The 14,906-nt window shown below is 38.9% G+C and overlaps 2 protein-coding genes across 4 annotated transcripts in view; one reads left to right on the plus strand and one right to left on the minus strand.

The window, feature by feature from the left end:
* The window catches only part of ubr2 (ubiquitin protein ligase E3 component n-recognin 2), a 40,186-nt gene extending 34,028 nt beyond the window's left edge, over positions 1 to 6,158 (plus strand). Inside the window, exons 43-46 of the mRNA XM_057823851.1 lie at positions 3,081 to 3,212; positions 3,284 to 3,454; positions 3,520 to 3,621; positions 5,348 to 6,158. Of these exons, the coding sequence (XP_057679834.1) occupies positions 3,081 to 3,212; positions 3,284 to 3,454; positions 3,520 to 3,621; positions 5,348 to 5,489 (547 nt within the window). The 3' untranslated portion in view covers positions 5,490 to 6,158. The remainder of the gene's footprint in view (positions 1 to 3,080; positions 3,213 to 3,283; positions 3,455 to 3,519; positions 3,622 to 5,347) is intronic.
* The window catches only part of LOC130908435 (E3 ubiquitin-protein ligase HECW1-like), a 110,796-nt gene continuing 101,523 nt past the window's right edge, over positions 5,634 to 14,906 (minus strand). For 2 of the 3 annotated variants that reach the window (XM_057823852.1, XM_057823853.1), the window contains one exon: positions 5,634 to 10,869. In XM_057823852.1, the coding sequence (XP_057679835.1) occupies positions 10,758 to 10,869 (112 nt within the window). In that variant the 3' untranslated portion in view covers positions 5,634 to 10,757. The remainder of the gene's footprint in view (positions 10,870 to 14,906) is intronic. The other variant, XM_057823854.1, reaches the window with a different exon arrangement.

Consider the following 14,906-nt stretch of genomic DNA (forward strand, 5'->3'; position numbering starts at 1 on the left):
AAACAAAGCTCACGATAACGATGATCTGACGATATGGCGATACAACGATTATCGATACATTGGTCAGGAAATCATTCTAGGATATTCTTAAAACAACTAAACAGAAAAACAAGCTTCTGCTATGAATTGGAATGAGTTTATCACTAGTAGACATCCAATCCATTTGAACTGGGAGGGTGGCAGTGAATGAATATTCGTTCATTCGCTGCCATCCCTCCCACTTCATACGGAATGAATGTCTATCGCCGTCAGTGGCAGCCAATGCCAGGCAATGAGGTAATTTTGGGACATTTAAAGTTATTTACCCATTGATTTTCAGTTACTTCCTGTTCATTTTGGGGCATTTTATGGGTCACTTCCTGTTTAATTTGAGTTACAGAACAAGAAGTGACTTGGGAATCACCCAAATAAATAGGCAGTAACTCAAACTCAAAAGGAAATGACCTGTAAATGCCCTCAAATGAACAGCAGGTAACCTGTAAATGCCCTGAAAATCAGACAGAATGACTGTGAATGCTCTGGTTTCGAATGAATAAATGTTCCCAGTCTAAATGGATTGGGCTTTGAGCACCGTCAATGGCAGCCTTAGAGTTAACTGAGACACTGTTATGGTGGAAGATTTTGGTAGCAACTTGTTGGTTCCTTTTTTTTTTTTTTTTTTTTTTTTTTTAAACATTGACACCTTTTTAAAACTATATCTCGATTCTTGGCAAGAGCATATCGATAACCTTTTGGGATACAAAGTATAACGATATATCACCATTTGGATATTTTGTAACACCCCTAATATATGTAGTATATTTTGAATTATTTGCATTTAGAATTTGAGAAAGAACCTTCTCTAGGGCACTTATTTAACTCATTAACAACTCCTGATGTCCCATATATTTTGCCTACCATTGTCTGTGGCAGTTAATGAGTTAAATACTATGAAATTTAAAAAAAAAAAAAAAAAAACTAAAAACTTCAGAGTGTTATTTTTGGACTAGGGCTGCAGCTAATGATTATTTTTTATAATCCATTAATCAGGCGATTAATTAAAGGATTAATCGAGTAAATGTCATTTTTTTAAAATAACCTTCAAAATTTAACTTAAAGTTGTTTTAGGCATGTTGCAGCTCTAAATATGAATTACATTTTGGTGTGGTGAGGTCAAAGGTCACAAAGGACATAAAAGGAATTTTTTGATAGCTTGATAATGGATTAGCCTATTTACCTCATATTTGCGGAGTAGGTGATATGATGCAAAGGCCACAAAGCTCAGAAATATGACATTGCTTTGAATTTGGCTCCTTAAGCAAAGGTCTGCTGTTTCAGATTGCTCATCTAGTTTATTCATTGGAAAATCATATAAAAATAATTAGTTTAAATGTCCAAAAATACTAATCTTCCTCAAAGAGGGTTAAATACATACAAACACATACAGTGGGGCAAAGAAGTATTTAGTCAACCACTAATTGTGCAAGTTCTCCCACTTGAAAATATTAGAGAGGCCTGTAATTGTCAACATTGGTAAACCTCAACCATGGAAGACAGAATGTGGAAAACAGAAAATCTCATTGTTTGATTTTTAAAGAATTTATTTGCAAATCATGGCGGAAAATAAGTATTTGGTCAATACCAAAAGTTCATCTCAATACTTTGTTATGTACCCTTTGTTGGCAATAACTGAGGCCAAACGTTTTCTGTAACTCTTCACAAGCTTTTCACACACTGTTGCTGGTATTTTGGCTCATTCCTCCATGCAGATCTCCTCTAGAGCAGTGATGTTTTGGGCTGTTGTTGAGCAACATGGACTTTCAACTCCCTCCACAGATTTTCTATGGGGTTGAGATCTGGAGACTGGCTTGGCCACTCCAGGACCTTGATATGCTTCTTACGAAGCCACTCCTTTGTTGCCCTGGCTGTGTGTTTGGGATCATTGTTATGCTGAAAGACCCAGCCACATCTCATCTTCAATGCCCTTGCTGATGGAAGGAGATTTTCACTCAAAATCTCTCGATACATGGCCCCATTCATTCTTTCCTTTACACAGATCAGTCGTCCTGGTCCCTTTGCAGAAAAACAGCCCCAAAGCATGATGTTTCCACCCCCATGCTTCACAGTGGGTATGGTGTACTTTGGATGCAATTCAGTATTCTTTCTCCTCCAAACACGAGAACCTGTGTTTCTACCAAAAAGTTCTATTTTGGTTTCATCTAACCATAACACATTCTCCCAGTCCTCTTCTGGATCATCCAAATGCTCTTTAGCGAACAGCAGACGGGCCTGGACGTGTACTTTCTTCAGCAGGGGGACCCGTCTGACAGTGCAGGATTTGAGGCCCTGGCAGCGCATTGTGTTCCTGATAGTAGCGTTTGTTTCTGTGGTCCCAGCTCTCTGTAGGTCATTCACTAGGTCCCCCCGTGTGGTTCTGGGATTTTTGCTCGCCGTTCATGTTATCATTTTGACGCCACGGGGTGAGATCTTGCATGGAGCCCCAGATCGAGGGAGATTATCAGTGGTCTTGTATGTCTTCCATTTTCTAATAATTGCTCCCACAGTTGATTTCTTTACACCAAGTGTTTTACCTATTGCAGATTCAGTATTCCCAGCCTGCTGCAGGTCCACAATTTTGTCTCTGGTGTCCTTTGACAGCTCTTTGGTCTTGGCCATCGTGGAGGTTAGAGTGTGACAGACTGAGGTTGTGGACAGGTGTTTTTTATACCGATAATGAGTTAAAACAGGTGCCTTTAATACAGGTAACAGGTGCAGCCTCGTTAGACCTCGTTAGAAGAAGTTAGACATCTTTGACAGCCAGAAATCTTGCTTGTTTTTAGGTGACCAAATACTTATTTTCCACTCTAATTTGGAAATAAATTCTTTAAAAATCAAACAATGTGATTTTGTTTTTTTTTCCACATTCTGTCTCTCATGGTTGAGGTTTACCCATGTTGACAATTACAGGCCTTTCTAATCTTTTCAAGTAGGAGAACTTGCACAATTGGTGGTTGACTAAATACTTATTTGCCCCACTGGAAAAGATTTAAAATCCGACAAGGCCTGAGGGTCAAACTATCTGTGTGTGTGTTTGGGTGCAGTTGGTGCTGTCATTCTTCCGTCAGTCAGACATTACAAGAGGGTGGAGTGAACAGGTTTCCCCGAGAGTCAAACCGACTGATCGACCTGCCTGAAGATTACAGCGTCCTTATTAACCAGGCGTCCAGCTTTACGTCAGTACAAATGGCATTCATATTCAAATGTCCCAATACCAACGTGTTAGTTACTTGTGTACTGTGTACAGATGCCCTTGGTCAGGTGGAGACAAGTCGCGCGCTCCCACTCTGTGTCTAGTGTGTGGCACCATGCTGTGCTCTCAGAGTTACTGCTGTCAAATTGAAGTGGACGGCGAGGATGTCGGCGCCTGCACCGCACACACGTTTTTTTGTGGCGCAGGCCTTGGCCTCTTCCTGCGGTAACATGACATCATTTTGGTCCATGGACTTTATTGCAAATGACATGTATAATGTTTATTTTCAGGGTAAGAGAGAGTCAGGTGTTGTTTGTGGCAGGTAAAACAAAGGGCTGCTTCTACCCACCTCCATACCTGGATGACTACGGCGAGACAGATCAGGGCCTCAAGTAAGTGTTGATGTTAATACCATAGGTGGAGTTTGACTTTTGTGTGACGGGGGGGCAAAACATGTTGATGAGCCCGAAACGCAGTGTCAGCAATAAAATAACTACTTATACAGTGGTGCCTTGACATACGATAGCTTCGACACACGATCTTTTCGATATCCGACGTAAAATTTGACTCGCCATTTGTTTGTAAATCCGAAGACATGCTCTAAATACGACGATCAATGACAGCACCGCAGTTTTTGTTCTCCCGCAAGACGAACGCATGGCAGATTTTCTTGATAGAGAAATCAACATGGGTTCTAACAATGTTAGTCCAGGTGGTGAAAAAAAAAGGGGGAAAAGGTGATGCTTACCGTTACCATTGAAATGAAGATAGATATGATAGAAAAATATGAGCGAGGGGTGCGCATCCGTGACATTGTTCGCTCAACAATACAGACGTAGACGGTCTGTGACGGTCCTCCTCCGTTTGCCATTCTCTATAAGTTAGGTGGCAATTATTATTGTGGTAACATCGCCAAAGAAATCGGAGGCTTGGTCAGGTTTCTAATTATTTTTTTCATCAACCTTTGCCTAGTGTCCCCCGCAGCAAGTAAACAAAGTGAAAGTGAAACTAAAAAGGCTCACTATCAAGTCAGCCACGCGATGCATTCAGGTACACCACGCAAACACATTCGCCACATTAGAACCTGGTTTGTTACATTATTACAGGTATTATTATGATTGCTATTATTATATTATTATTCCGATTTTTATAATGTATTTGTTCTGCTCTTTGTAATTGATATTTGCAATAGTAACATCAATATTTATTGAGAATTTAGTGTAGATTTTCAGGCTGTGGAAGGAATTAATGGAATTATAATGTATAATTCTTATGGGAAAATCCTGCTCAACATAGGACCATTTCGACTTACAAACAAGGTCCTGGAACAAATTAACTTCGTATGTAAAGGTACCACTGTATATATATTTTATGTGTATGTGTGTATATATAATTAGTGCTGAAATTATTAGTCAATTAACCGGTGTAATTTGATGAGGAAAAAAAGCTTTGAATCAAATTTTGCTGCTTCAAGGATTTGTTTAGAGTGGCGTTGTCATGGTTTGTTTTGAAATTGTTTGCATTTAGTTTTAAATATTTGGGTGAATGTACTCCCCTGTAGTGGCAACTATGAATATGCCATAACTCATCTAACATGGCTGAATCCAGCTGCTTCCTGTTAAGGACAACTATGGGAACCCCTGGTGGCCAAAAAGTGTCATTGCATGTAATTGACTTTCCTATATATGATTTTAAAATTAAGACTTTTACGGTAAAATATTGTCTATAAAAGTTGTAAAGCAATAAAACAAAAAACTCGAATGAAATGAACAAAAAAATGCAATGTGATTGCACAGGTCATCGGTGATTCTCGTGTGTATGTTTTGTTTTTTATTGGTATGCTAAGCAGGCACCATTGACTCGTGCTAGCTTAGCCACTCCGGAGCCTTGAAACTAACAAACTTGTCAATTTGTTGAACTCATCTCCACCGACTAATTATACCCCCGCTAACTCTAAGATTAAGCCTGATTTCAAAAACTCTGATCTTCCCCTTTAAATTAATTTATAGGAAAGTCAGTTACACACAATGACATTTTTCGGCCACTATCCCCTCTCAATATTTGCCTATGGTTATGACTTATACTTCGATTTTTGACTTTTTGTATCCATTTGTTAAGGCGTGGAAATCCCCTCCATTTATGCATGGAGCGTTACAGGAAGATCGAACGCCTGTGGCGTCAGCACGGCATTGCTGAAGTTATAGGTCATGCTCAAGAGGCCAATCAGACGCTGGTTGCCATCGACTGGCAGCATCTGTGATATTGAGTGGAAGCCACATGATTGGATACCAGAATCAGCGCTTTTTTCCTTTTTTTTTTTGGTCCTCCACTTCACGGCCATTCAGTTGCACAGTGATCACCTCAGATCAGCTTTCAGGGATTTTTGTCTCAACTTATCAAAGAGACAAAAAGTGCAAAAACGCATGGGTTTATAAGTGTTCTCAGTGGCGGTGGCGGTATTTTAAAGGCCTTTAACTGAAAATGTGAACAAATAAGTAGCAGCACATTCACATTTTATTTTATGTCTTATCAGAACATATCAAGTCACATATCAAAGCTTTTTCTGCTGAGTTGATGCTCGTGATACTCTTTTGTGTGTTTTTTTTTTCTGATCATGTGTTGCTTGTGTGGGGTGACTTTTCAGTACTGAATGCATCATCTTCAAGTTTGAGATTTTTTTTTGTTTTTTGGAGTGCATTTTTGTGTCTGAAAAGTAAAAAAGAGGCTTTTGATTAAGTGTATTTTTCTTTAAACACAGATTTTATGTCAGAGTATGGATTTTTTGTTTTCCTGCATCTGCACAGCATGCTGCCTAGATGCTGTTGCTCCATTTATCAAATAAGACTTGTCAATATGTGAATTCTTGTATAAATTAGTATATTATGTATAAAATTGTATAAGAATAGAAAAAAATAAAAACGTGAAAGCAACTGGAGTCTTTGAGTTCCTTGTAAGCGCTGTAATACAGAGTCATGAAAAGTATCTGCAAACTTTTCATCATTTCATGACGACTGTTTAAAAAAAAAAAAACAACAACACAAGCTCATGCTTTTCACATATTTTTTTAATCATAATTTAGACAACAGTGCCAACACTGTCACGTCATACAACATACCGGTTGTCAATTTCAGCAAATTAACAGATTCATAGACAGTGAAATTGTGGTTTTGAAGGGACTGCCTGAGCATTTAGTTAAAATAAATAAAACTGTACTTTTAAACATTTATCTACATATGTAAATAGCACGAAAATAAATGTACACACAAAATGCATGCCTCAGTATTCAGCCCCCTGCAAAACATGACCTGACACCACCATTTGCAACATTGACAAACCACTCCTTTCCAAAAGCGTATTTTAATATTTTCAAAAGGGTAATATTTACCACCATTAAATATCAGTATTCATATCAATAACGTTTGTGGAAAAACAAAGAATTTGTTGTCAAACTATCAAAAACACGAGAAACTTGCTTGTTACGTGCCGCGCATTAATGAGGTGAAAAACCCGACAAATTAGCTGTCAAACGGAAGAATTTGTGGATGGTTTGAATGGACAAAAACAGATCATAACAAGTGAGCTACATTAATAATAAAAAAAGCCATAAATATCAAAATGTAAAGGCTTCAAAATGAAGGCAGGCTGTTGTAGTAAAAAAATTGTGAATAAACTCAACATTCGGAGCAAGCTTCAAGTAAACTCCTTGAATAAGAATACCGTAGAAATAACAGTACAAAAAAAATTGGTAGCAAAAAAAGTATTTGCAACAGAATCATATTTACCCTCTTGGGTGTGAAGGACTTTTTTATTTTTTATTTTTTTTTAATCATCTGTGTATCATTTAAATGCATTCAAATTTTAAATTAGAGCTATGTATGAAAAGAGGTCAGCTACTTAAGGAAGCTACTTTATTAGAGAGTATTTTATTAGAATTAGTTTACTCGAGGTTGGTATTTTTTCTGCCCTAAAACACACATGCAACAGGAACTTCCAAAGGAAAACCTGGCATTAGCAAGTCAAAAATGATAAAAATAATAATTGTTTTCTCTTTGAAAACAGACTTGCTTGACATTAGGTCTTTTTTAATTGGGATTTGTTCTTCCTCTTCATTACTTAAGGACGCTTTCACATTAGACAAAGAGGACAAGGGTCCGGTTGGAGAGCTACCTCGCTACAACACTTGCTAATGACTTGTTGAAAGGTTTAGCTTTCACACTGCACCAACCGAATTTTCCGAGTATCATCAAGTGGACGAAAGGCGCACTCATTGATTGGACAAATAGAGGAGGAAATATCTCCCTCCTGGGAGGGAGCGTGCACGTAATGTAGCATAAATTAAATCGCCGCTCGGCAGGGTTGGGCATCGTTTGAATTTGAACGGTTTCGATTCCGGTTCTAAACGATTCCGATGCTTTAGTACACATGTGTCAAACCGGTCCTCAAAGGGCCGCAGTGGGTACTGGATTTAATTCCAGCCAAACGAGATGAATACCTTTTCACCAATCAGGTGTCTTACAAGTGCAATCAGTTGATTACAGTCAGGTGCTGCCTATTTTAGCAGAAACCTAATTGGTTGAACCGTCTATGCCGGATCTGTTGGAACAAGGACCAGGACCCATTGTGGCCCTTTGTGGAATCGGTTTGACACCACTGCTTTAGTAGGTGGTCAAAAAAATTGTATGGTTTATATTAATGTCTTCTCGATTATTTTTTTTTTTTAATTATACAAACTTTCAATTATATTGGGTACGATTTTCTCACGGGGCTATCTTTAACTTGAATATGATGGTTTCTTTCTACAGGAGTGCACTTTCACAAAGATGTTTATTTTTCTAAAGCTCACGGAGAAAACATTTACAATATTCTTTTGCCTATGTTTTAGAGTGTCTTATGCTGGAGGCATTTATTGCATTGTTTGTTTTAAGTGGTATTTCTACAAGTTAGTTAAGGGCTGACATGCGGCGAGTGTTCTGTCCCTTGATCTTGAATTTACTACCGTATTTTCTGACTATAGGTCGCAGTATTTTTTCATAGTTTAGGCTGGGTATGCGACTTATACTCTGGAGCAACTTATGTGTGAAATTAATAATACATTATTATATCATTTCAAATGTTATTTCTGTGTTTTGGAGTGGCACTGATGGTTTGGTAAACTTGTTAGCATGTTCTTTATGCTATAGTTATCTGAATAACGCTTAATAGCTATGTTACGTTAACATACCGGCCACGTTCGCATTTCGTTGTTCATGCATCACGCAACATTATCATACAGTACACTTATTCAGCATGTTGTTCTCTATTGTATTTCTATTTTAAATTGCCTTTCAAGATGACATATTTCTCCTATGTGTTGGATTTTATCAAGTGAATTTCCCTAAAAAATGCGACTTATACTCAAGTGCGAATTATGTTTTTTTTTCCTCTTTGTTGTGCATTTTTGGGCTGGTGCGACTTATACTCAGGTGTGACTTAAACTTACCAAAAATATGGTAATTTTTAAATTTGATTTCTTTCTAAACTTATATTGTTTATCCGTCCACAAGATTTCACTATTGTAACCACAGTTTTTCTTTGGTTTTGCTATGTACACTTGGCTTCCCCTAGTGGTGACTTACTGGACGCAGCAGGCAAAAAGAACTTAATACTTTAGTTGGAAAAGAATCCTTGAGGTGTACAGACGCTACACACCTCTTCTGCACTACACATCATTGGGAACCCTTGATAAAACAAAATCTATACGTTTGCACGTTTTAACAGAGGGTCTGATAGTTCGGTGTGTTTATTCTGTTACTTTGTTTTCATTTATGTAAAGCGAAGCAACACGTTATTCTGCAATGCTAAATTAGCTACTTCATTAGATTTGCTCATAACAGAGCTAGTCTTTATGTGGCTGCTTCTTCGTGGTGTTCCGCAGCTATTTTTTTCCGGTCTGCGGTCAGGGCATCGAAACCTGGAATCGAAATTTTAAAAATTTGAACGGTTCCGGGAGAGCCTGAGTGTTAGTCCCAGATCCCATCAATTCTTGATGCCCAACCCTATCGCTCGGCCAGCGGCCGGGTCGCTCCCTCCCGACTCTATGCCGAGCGAACTGGAGTATATAAAAAATGCATAGGGGGAAATTAAACCACGATACGGAACTGCGTGGTACCCCAAGTCACAAAGGCGCGATAGCTCTCACTTTCGTATCTTTTTGAACAAAATTGTCGCCGCTTCCAGGAGAGTGAGACTCATAAAACGGCCGCCCCCAGAGGGTCCGCCTGTCTTAGCCATTGTCACACTCACACAGTCCGTTCAGGAACAGGATGCAAAACACAGCGCCACATTAGAACCCGATTCTGTGTACCAAAAAGATCTGCTTTAGCGCAGCAACACACATTTGGCCATGTTTAATAGTCTGTCATCTTGCCATTGTTGATTTTGAATAGCATGCGCGCTGTACTTGCGCTTCCAAGGCTGCCCTGCGTGTAGCGCCACAGCCTGGAGCATTCACAAGCAAAGCAGGGTGCGCTTAAAGCGGACCGAGACCCACGAATTTTGAGCGGATCAGAGTTCATTTGTTTGGTCATTTGCGCGTTCACATTTACAAAACGAAGTGGACAATCTGCGAAAAAGAACTCTGGTCCATTCGAAACAGACCAAACAGTGCTAGTGTGAAAGCGCCCTAAATGATTACAATACTGCCATAACCCATTGTAAAATGCTTTAAAAGTATTCCAACTTATCAAAATTGCATAACAAGAGGGAAAATGGCTTCCTTAAATTCTTTGTATATTGGTGGCTTATCTTTCCAGACTCACAACGATTAAGATTTTTGTCAAATATAATTACCTCGTTCTTGGTCAATTGAAGTGCTTTCATTAACTCTAAATCTAAATTATATAATAGATAATATGTTTTTATTTACTGTTATATTAATATATCATTGAAGATTTGATTGTAAACTTGCACTGGTCACTCCCAAGTCTTGGCTTTCAAGAAATCCTACATTAAATACCAGGTGTGATTGTTTCTTTGGCGTCCATTTTTTTAAATAGCCATGTCCAGTCATGTACCTGAGCATGTAACACATTATTTTGTCATGGTAACTGATATACAGTACGTATCTAATCACATTTCATTCGCTTTCAACTGCTTTTCAATATTTAAGTAACAGAACTAAGAATTCATAAAAGAAAACTTAAAAGTGGCATTCTAAACAAGATGTTAAGTTGTTGATTTTTTTTTTTTTATATAGAAGCTATATTTGTTGCTATTTGCGTCTGGGTACGTGCATTTTGGCGTTTTGTTTAATAATTAAAACCATTTTACATCCCCCTAACACTGATGCGAGCTGCTTCCTGTCGCAAAGACCCTCAAACGTGAGACTACTACACAGTACCATAACATTCATTTTACATTACGTACATCCACGTCACCGACATCTTTGCTAAGTCTGCGCGATGGCAGAATCCAGGATGCGTCCCGTCGTGTGACGCCCCCGCTCAATGTTCCAAGAGGACGTTTGCCCTCGTCGATTGCTTGACGCGTCTCACTCCAGACCGAATGTGCTTGTTTCCTCCACAGCCGTCAGCAGCTTGTCGTACAACATCGTGTACGAAGGATAGGGAGGCAAGTCGAGACGGTTAAAACAGGTATGGGCCCTGAGAAAGTGGCAGAGGAAAGATGTTTGTGATTCGTAGCTGAGATAATAATAACTAAGAAATACTTAGTTTGCAACAACAACAACAAAAAATCATTTCAACCAGTGTTGTTTTTGGCAGCCATTTTAATTTTCGTCTTAGTCTTCCTCTTTTGGTAGAAAATACTTATTAGTCTTAGTCACATTTTAGTTATTTCAAAATGTGTTCGTCTTCGTCTAGTTTTAGTCGACGAAAACACAAATTTCATCTAGTTTAAGTCGACAATTCTCAAAATGTTTTCGTCTATAAACTTCAAAAGTTTTAGTCCATGTAGAGTCTATAAGGACATCACCATTTTTATGATGATGATAATACACACTCAGCAGGAAAACCTAACATTATTTGCAATTAATTACACTCACTTGGACGCCACGAACTGTATGTAAATAAAATGTTTTCCAAGTGTTTAAAAAGAGACCGAGTCACCGTGCTAATGCTAACGATAACGCTATGCTAATGCTACAAGTTTAGTGTGCGATCAGAGGCAATGCGTCCCATTAGGCAGGCCAGGCAATTGCCTAGGACCCCAGCCAGCAGGGGCCCCCAGAGGGCCAACAGTTTTAGCACACGCAGCTTTACTGCACTGTTGCAGCGACAAGTGTAGTGAGAGTTTCAATGCCATGGAATTAATTGGCAGATTAACTAATGATTCTGTTATCAATCCTAATGAGTCCTAACCATGTCACGTAGATTATACATGTTTAAGAAAGTCCAATCAGCTATTTATACCACATGATTGTTTAACGAGTGACTCACCAAGTACTCTCTGGAAACTCTTTGCCGAGTTGTTTCATGTTGATTTTCACAGGCCACATCATTATTCATGTGACTACTTAAAGAAATGGTGATTTTTCCAAAAAGGTCTATTAATGGGTCTATCGCGTTCCTCGTCGAATACTCCATAAGAAAAATATAACATAGATGCATCTAAAATAATCCTAAACAATTTTATTAGCAATTCTAATACTCCTTGTAGCAAGGTTCCTTGGGTATGCGTGCGTTCCCATAGCAACCAGTCCTGTTGTTGTCCTACGTCACAAGCGGTGCGTATTCTGGGAGCGAGATAGGCGTAAGGTGTGCATTTCGAGCAGAGGATGGCCACCTGTTAAAATGTGTCATTATGTGTGCATCCATGAACGGATGTAAGTACATCCATATGAGTCAAGTGTGTAAAGTGCTTAGTTTTCGCCACTTTTATGGCCCAGATGAACGCACGAAGCACGCACTCGCACCCCCCCACCTTTGTGTTCATTATAATGCGCGAGTATGTATGTGTGTCACACGTGACTCAAAGTGAGATTGGGCGGCGATCTGGCCTTTTTTTAATTGGCAAAATGAAGAGAAGTTATCCTTCTGGAAGTGAAAAAAAAAACAAAGAGGAGAAAAGGAAGCAAGACAGCGGTGAGTGTACTATGTTACTGTAGTTTTATGTCCTAATGTAGTAGTAGTAGTATTTTTATGTCCTAAACCAGTTAACTGCCTTGACTTGTTGTAGCATTCGCTAACAGCATTGCAGCATGCTAGCGTTTCTTCATACATTAAGATGTTACCTAGAACATAAAATCAGTGTTTAGAATCAACATACACACACATTTTCATCTGGGAATTTTTTCAGAAAGTGTCAGTCTCCCCCAGGGCAGCTGTGGTTACAATAGAAGCTTACATCCACTGAGTGTGGAGTGAATGGGGAGGAGGGCACTTTGAGTGTCCTAAAAAGCGCTCTATATGAGCGGGGCCTTATTAGACTTTTATTAAATATGCTATTGCTCCAAGTCCAACTGTCCCCCTTACTTGCACACGGCCCCATGTTGCCTGGGGCCCCTGGGGACTCTTGCTACGCCTCTGTGTGTGATGATCACTCGGCACAGACCTTCAAAGGCTAAAGCAACATGGCATATTTAGCCAAGATAAAGAGGGTTTGGCGCAACACATCACATGATTGACACGACCAAACACTGCTAAATGTGTGCTAACTACACATACAATAAGAAAATATCACACTATGTTTTAGTCTCCCAAGACACGTTTTCAGTGCGTCATCGTAACGTGATCGTCGTGAAAAAAATTGTTTGTAGCCGAAATATTTTCCTGAATGTCATCGTTGATGAAAACAACACTCATTTCAACATTATCAAAACATTTTGAACGAACATAATAAACCTCTATGAATTTGGCCCTCCATCAGATGCAAATTTATAGAAAAAATATGTCATTCGTTTGTCCTAGATTGTGCTTGTTTGTGCTGGAAAACATTTTTGTTTGTGCTGCTATCGTTTTTGAGATCAACAATTCTTTTATAGGTCAATCTGCCCCCCCTTTTGATGAAAAATGGTTAAAAATTGTGTCAATCGTTTGTGCTGCCATCGTTTTTGAGATATTGATATACTAATTTCGAGTGACGTCACACGGCCCTTTATGTACCTGAAATAGTGCCATTCGTTTGTGCTGTAAAAAAAATTCGTTTGTGCTGCTCTCATTTTATAGATACTGAGATATTAATATCGAGTGATGATGTCTCCCGCAGTTTTCTGTTTTCCAACTCCCGCAGCTAGCGCAAACGTAGCACAAACAAATAGCACCCCTTCATGTCGATTTTGCAGTAAATGGAGGGGCTTGAGATATTTATTTCGAGTGATGAGGTGACTCGCAGCCCCCCCATTTACTGCAAAATGGGGGGCGCCAGTCGTTTGTGTTATGTTTATGCTAGTTGTTGGGCTACCCCTCTGTTATTGAGGAGTTGGTACGCTCCGTCAGACACGACGGAGGGGCTGCGATTGACGTCATCACTCGAAATTAATATCTATATAACGAGAGCAGCACAAAGGAAAATTTTTACAGCATTAAAAAATGCCACAATTCGGGTCCATTTTGCAAAAAATGGGGCTGCGTGACATCATCACTTGAAATTAATATCTCAATACAGTGGAACCTCTCCTAACAAACGTCTCTACATACAGAATTTTCAGGTTAAGAAACGCCTCAAGGGGAAAATATTGCTCCTTGTTACAAAAGACATTTCAGGACAGGGCAAAAATATAGTATGGCTTGTACTCGCAGCTCCCAGAGTTTACTGAACGTAACATACTTATAGCTGCTCTGCCATTGGCTGTTGCCTAGCATTCATGGCATCCAATTGGCGAAGAGGGACCACTACTGTATGTCTGTATCCTAGCATCCTTTTCATTTGCCCCTCGTGTTCTGACAGCTTTACATGAGTGTATTAGCTTTTATTCTTTATTCTATTCTTGTTTTTTTACATTATGCACAACTAAGGTTCTGTTTATTGTGCAATATTTTAATTGTAACACATATTAGTTACATGTTTTGATCCAATTTTATGCATTATCTGAATTCGGGGGGGCTTGGAACCAAGGGCGTAGGTTTGATCTCAACATTGGTAGGGACGATATAACAGCATAACCTGCATATACACTTTTTTTTGCTGGGGACGGGACATTTATAAGACCAAACAGACTGAGGGAACGAACGAGGGTCAGGGCTACATTTCTCTCCAATATGAACCTAATTAATTGATAGGCTAAATGATCAAGGCAAATTAAATCTGTATTGACTGCTACTAACTTTCCTGTGTATTGGTTCAGGTGATACACCGTTCGATCCAAACCTTTGTCTTCAAAAACTGCAAAAGAAACATTTTGAAAACTTCCAGAATAAATGTCTGGACTTTATTAGCAAATTTAAATTGCAATATTTGAACACAAATTATATTAACATATATAAGAAATACAAACTTGTTAATCCTCAATTCTATAATCCATCTATAAAGGGGTAATCCTTAGTTCACTACATTTCTTCCAGTTTGATTAACGTTAACAGTAGAAAACATACAGGAGGATATTTCTCTCAACGCAGCTTCCTCCTTGAGTTTGAGAAATTCACACAGATTAATGTAATGCTAACTGATGCAGGGCGGACTTTCAGTATCAAAATTAGTGGTGTGTTCCCCGCATCCATAACATTGACATCTTTTTACATTA

The sequence above is a fragment of the Corythoichthys intestinalis genome, chromosome 20, assembly GCF_030265065.1.
Source record: "Corythoichthys intestinalis isolate RoL2023-P3 chromosome 20, ASM3026506v1, whole genome shotgun sequence".
In the NCBI taxonomy this organism is placed as follows: Eukaryota; Metazoa; Chordata; class Actinopteri; order Syngnathiformes; family Syngnathidae; genus Corythoichthys; species Corythoichthys intestinalis.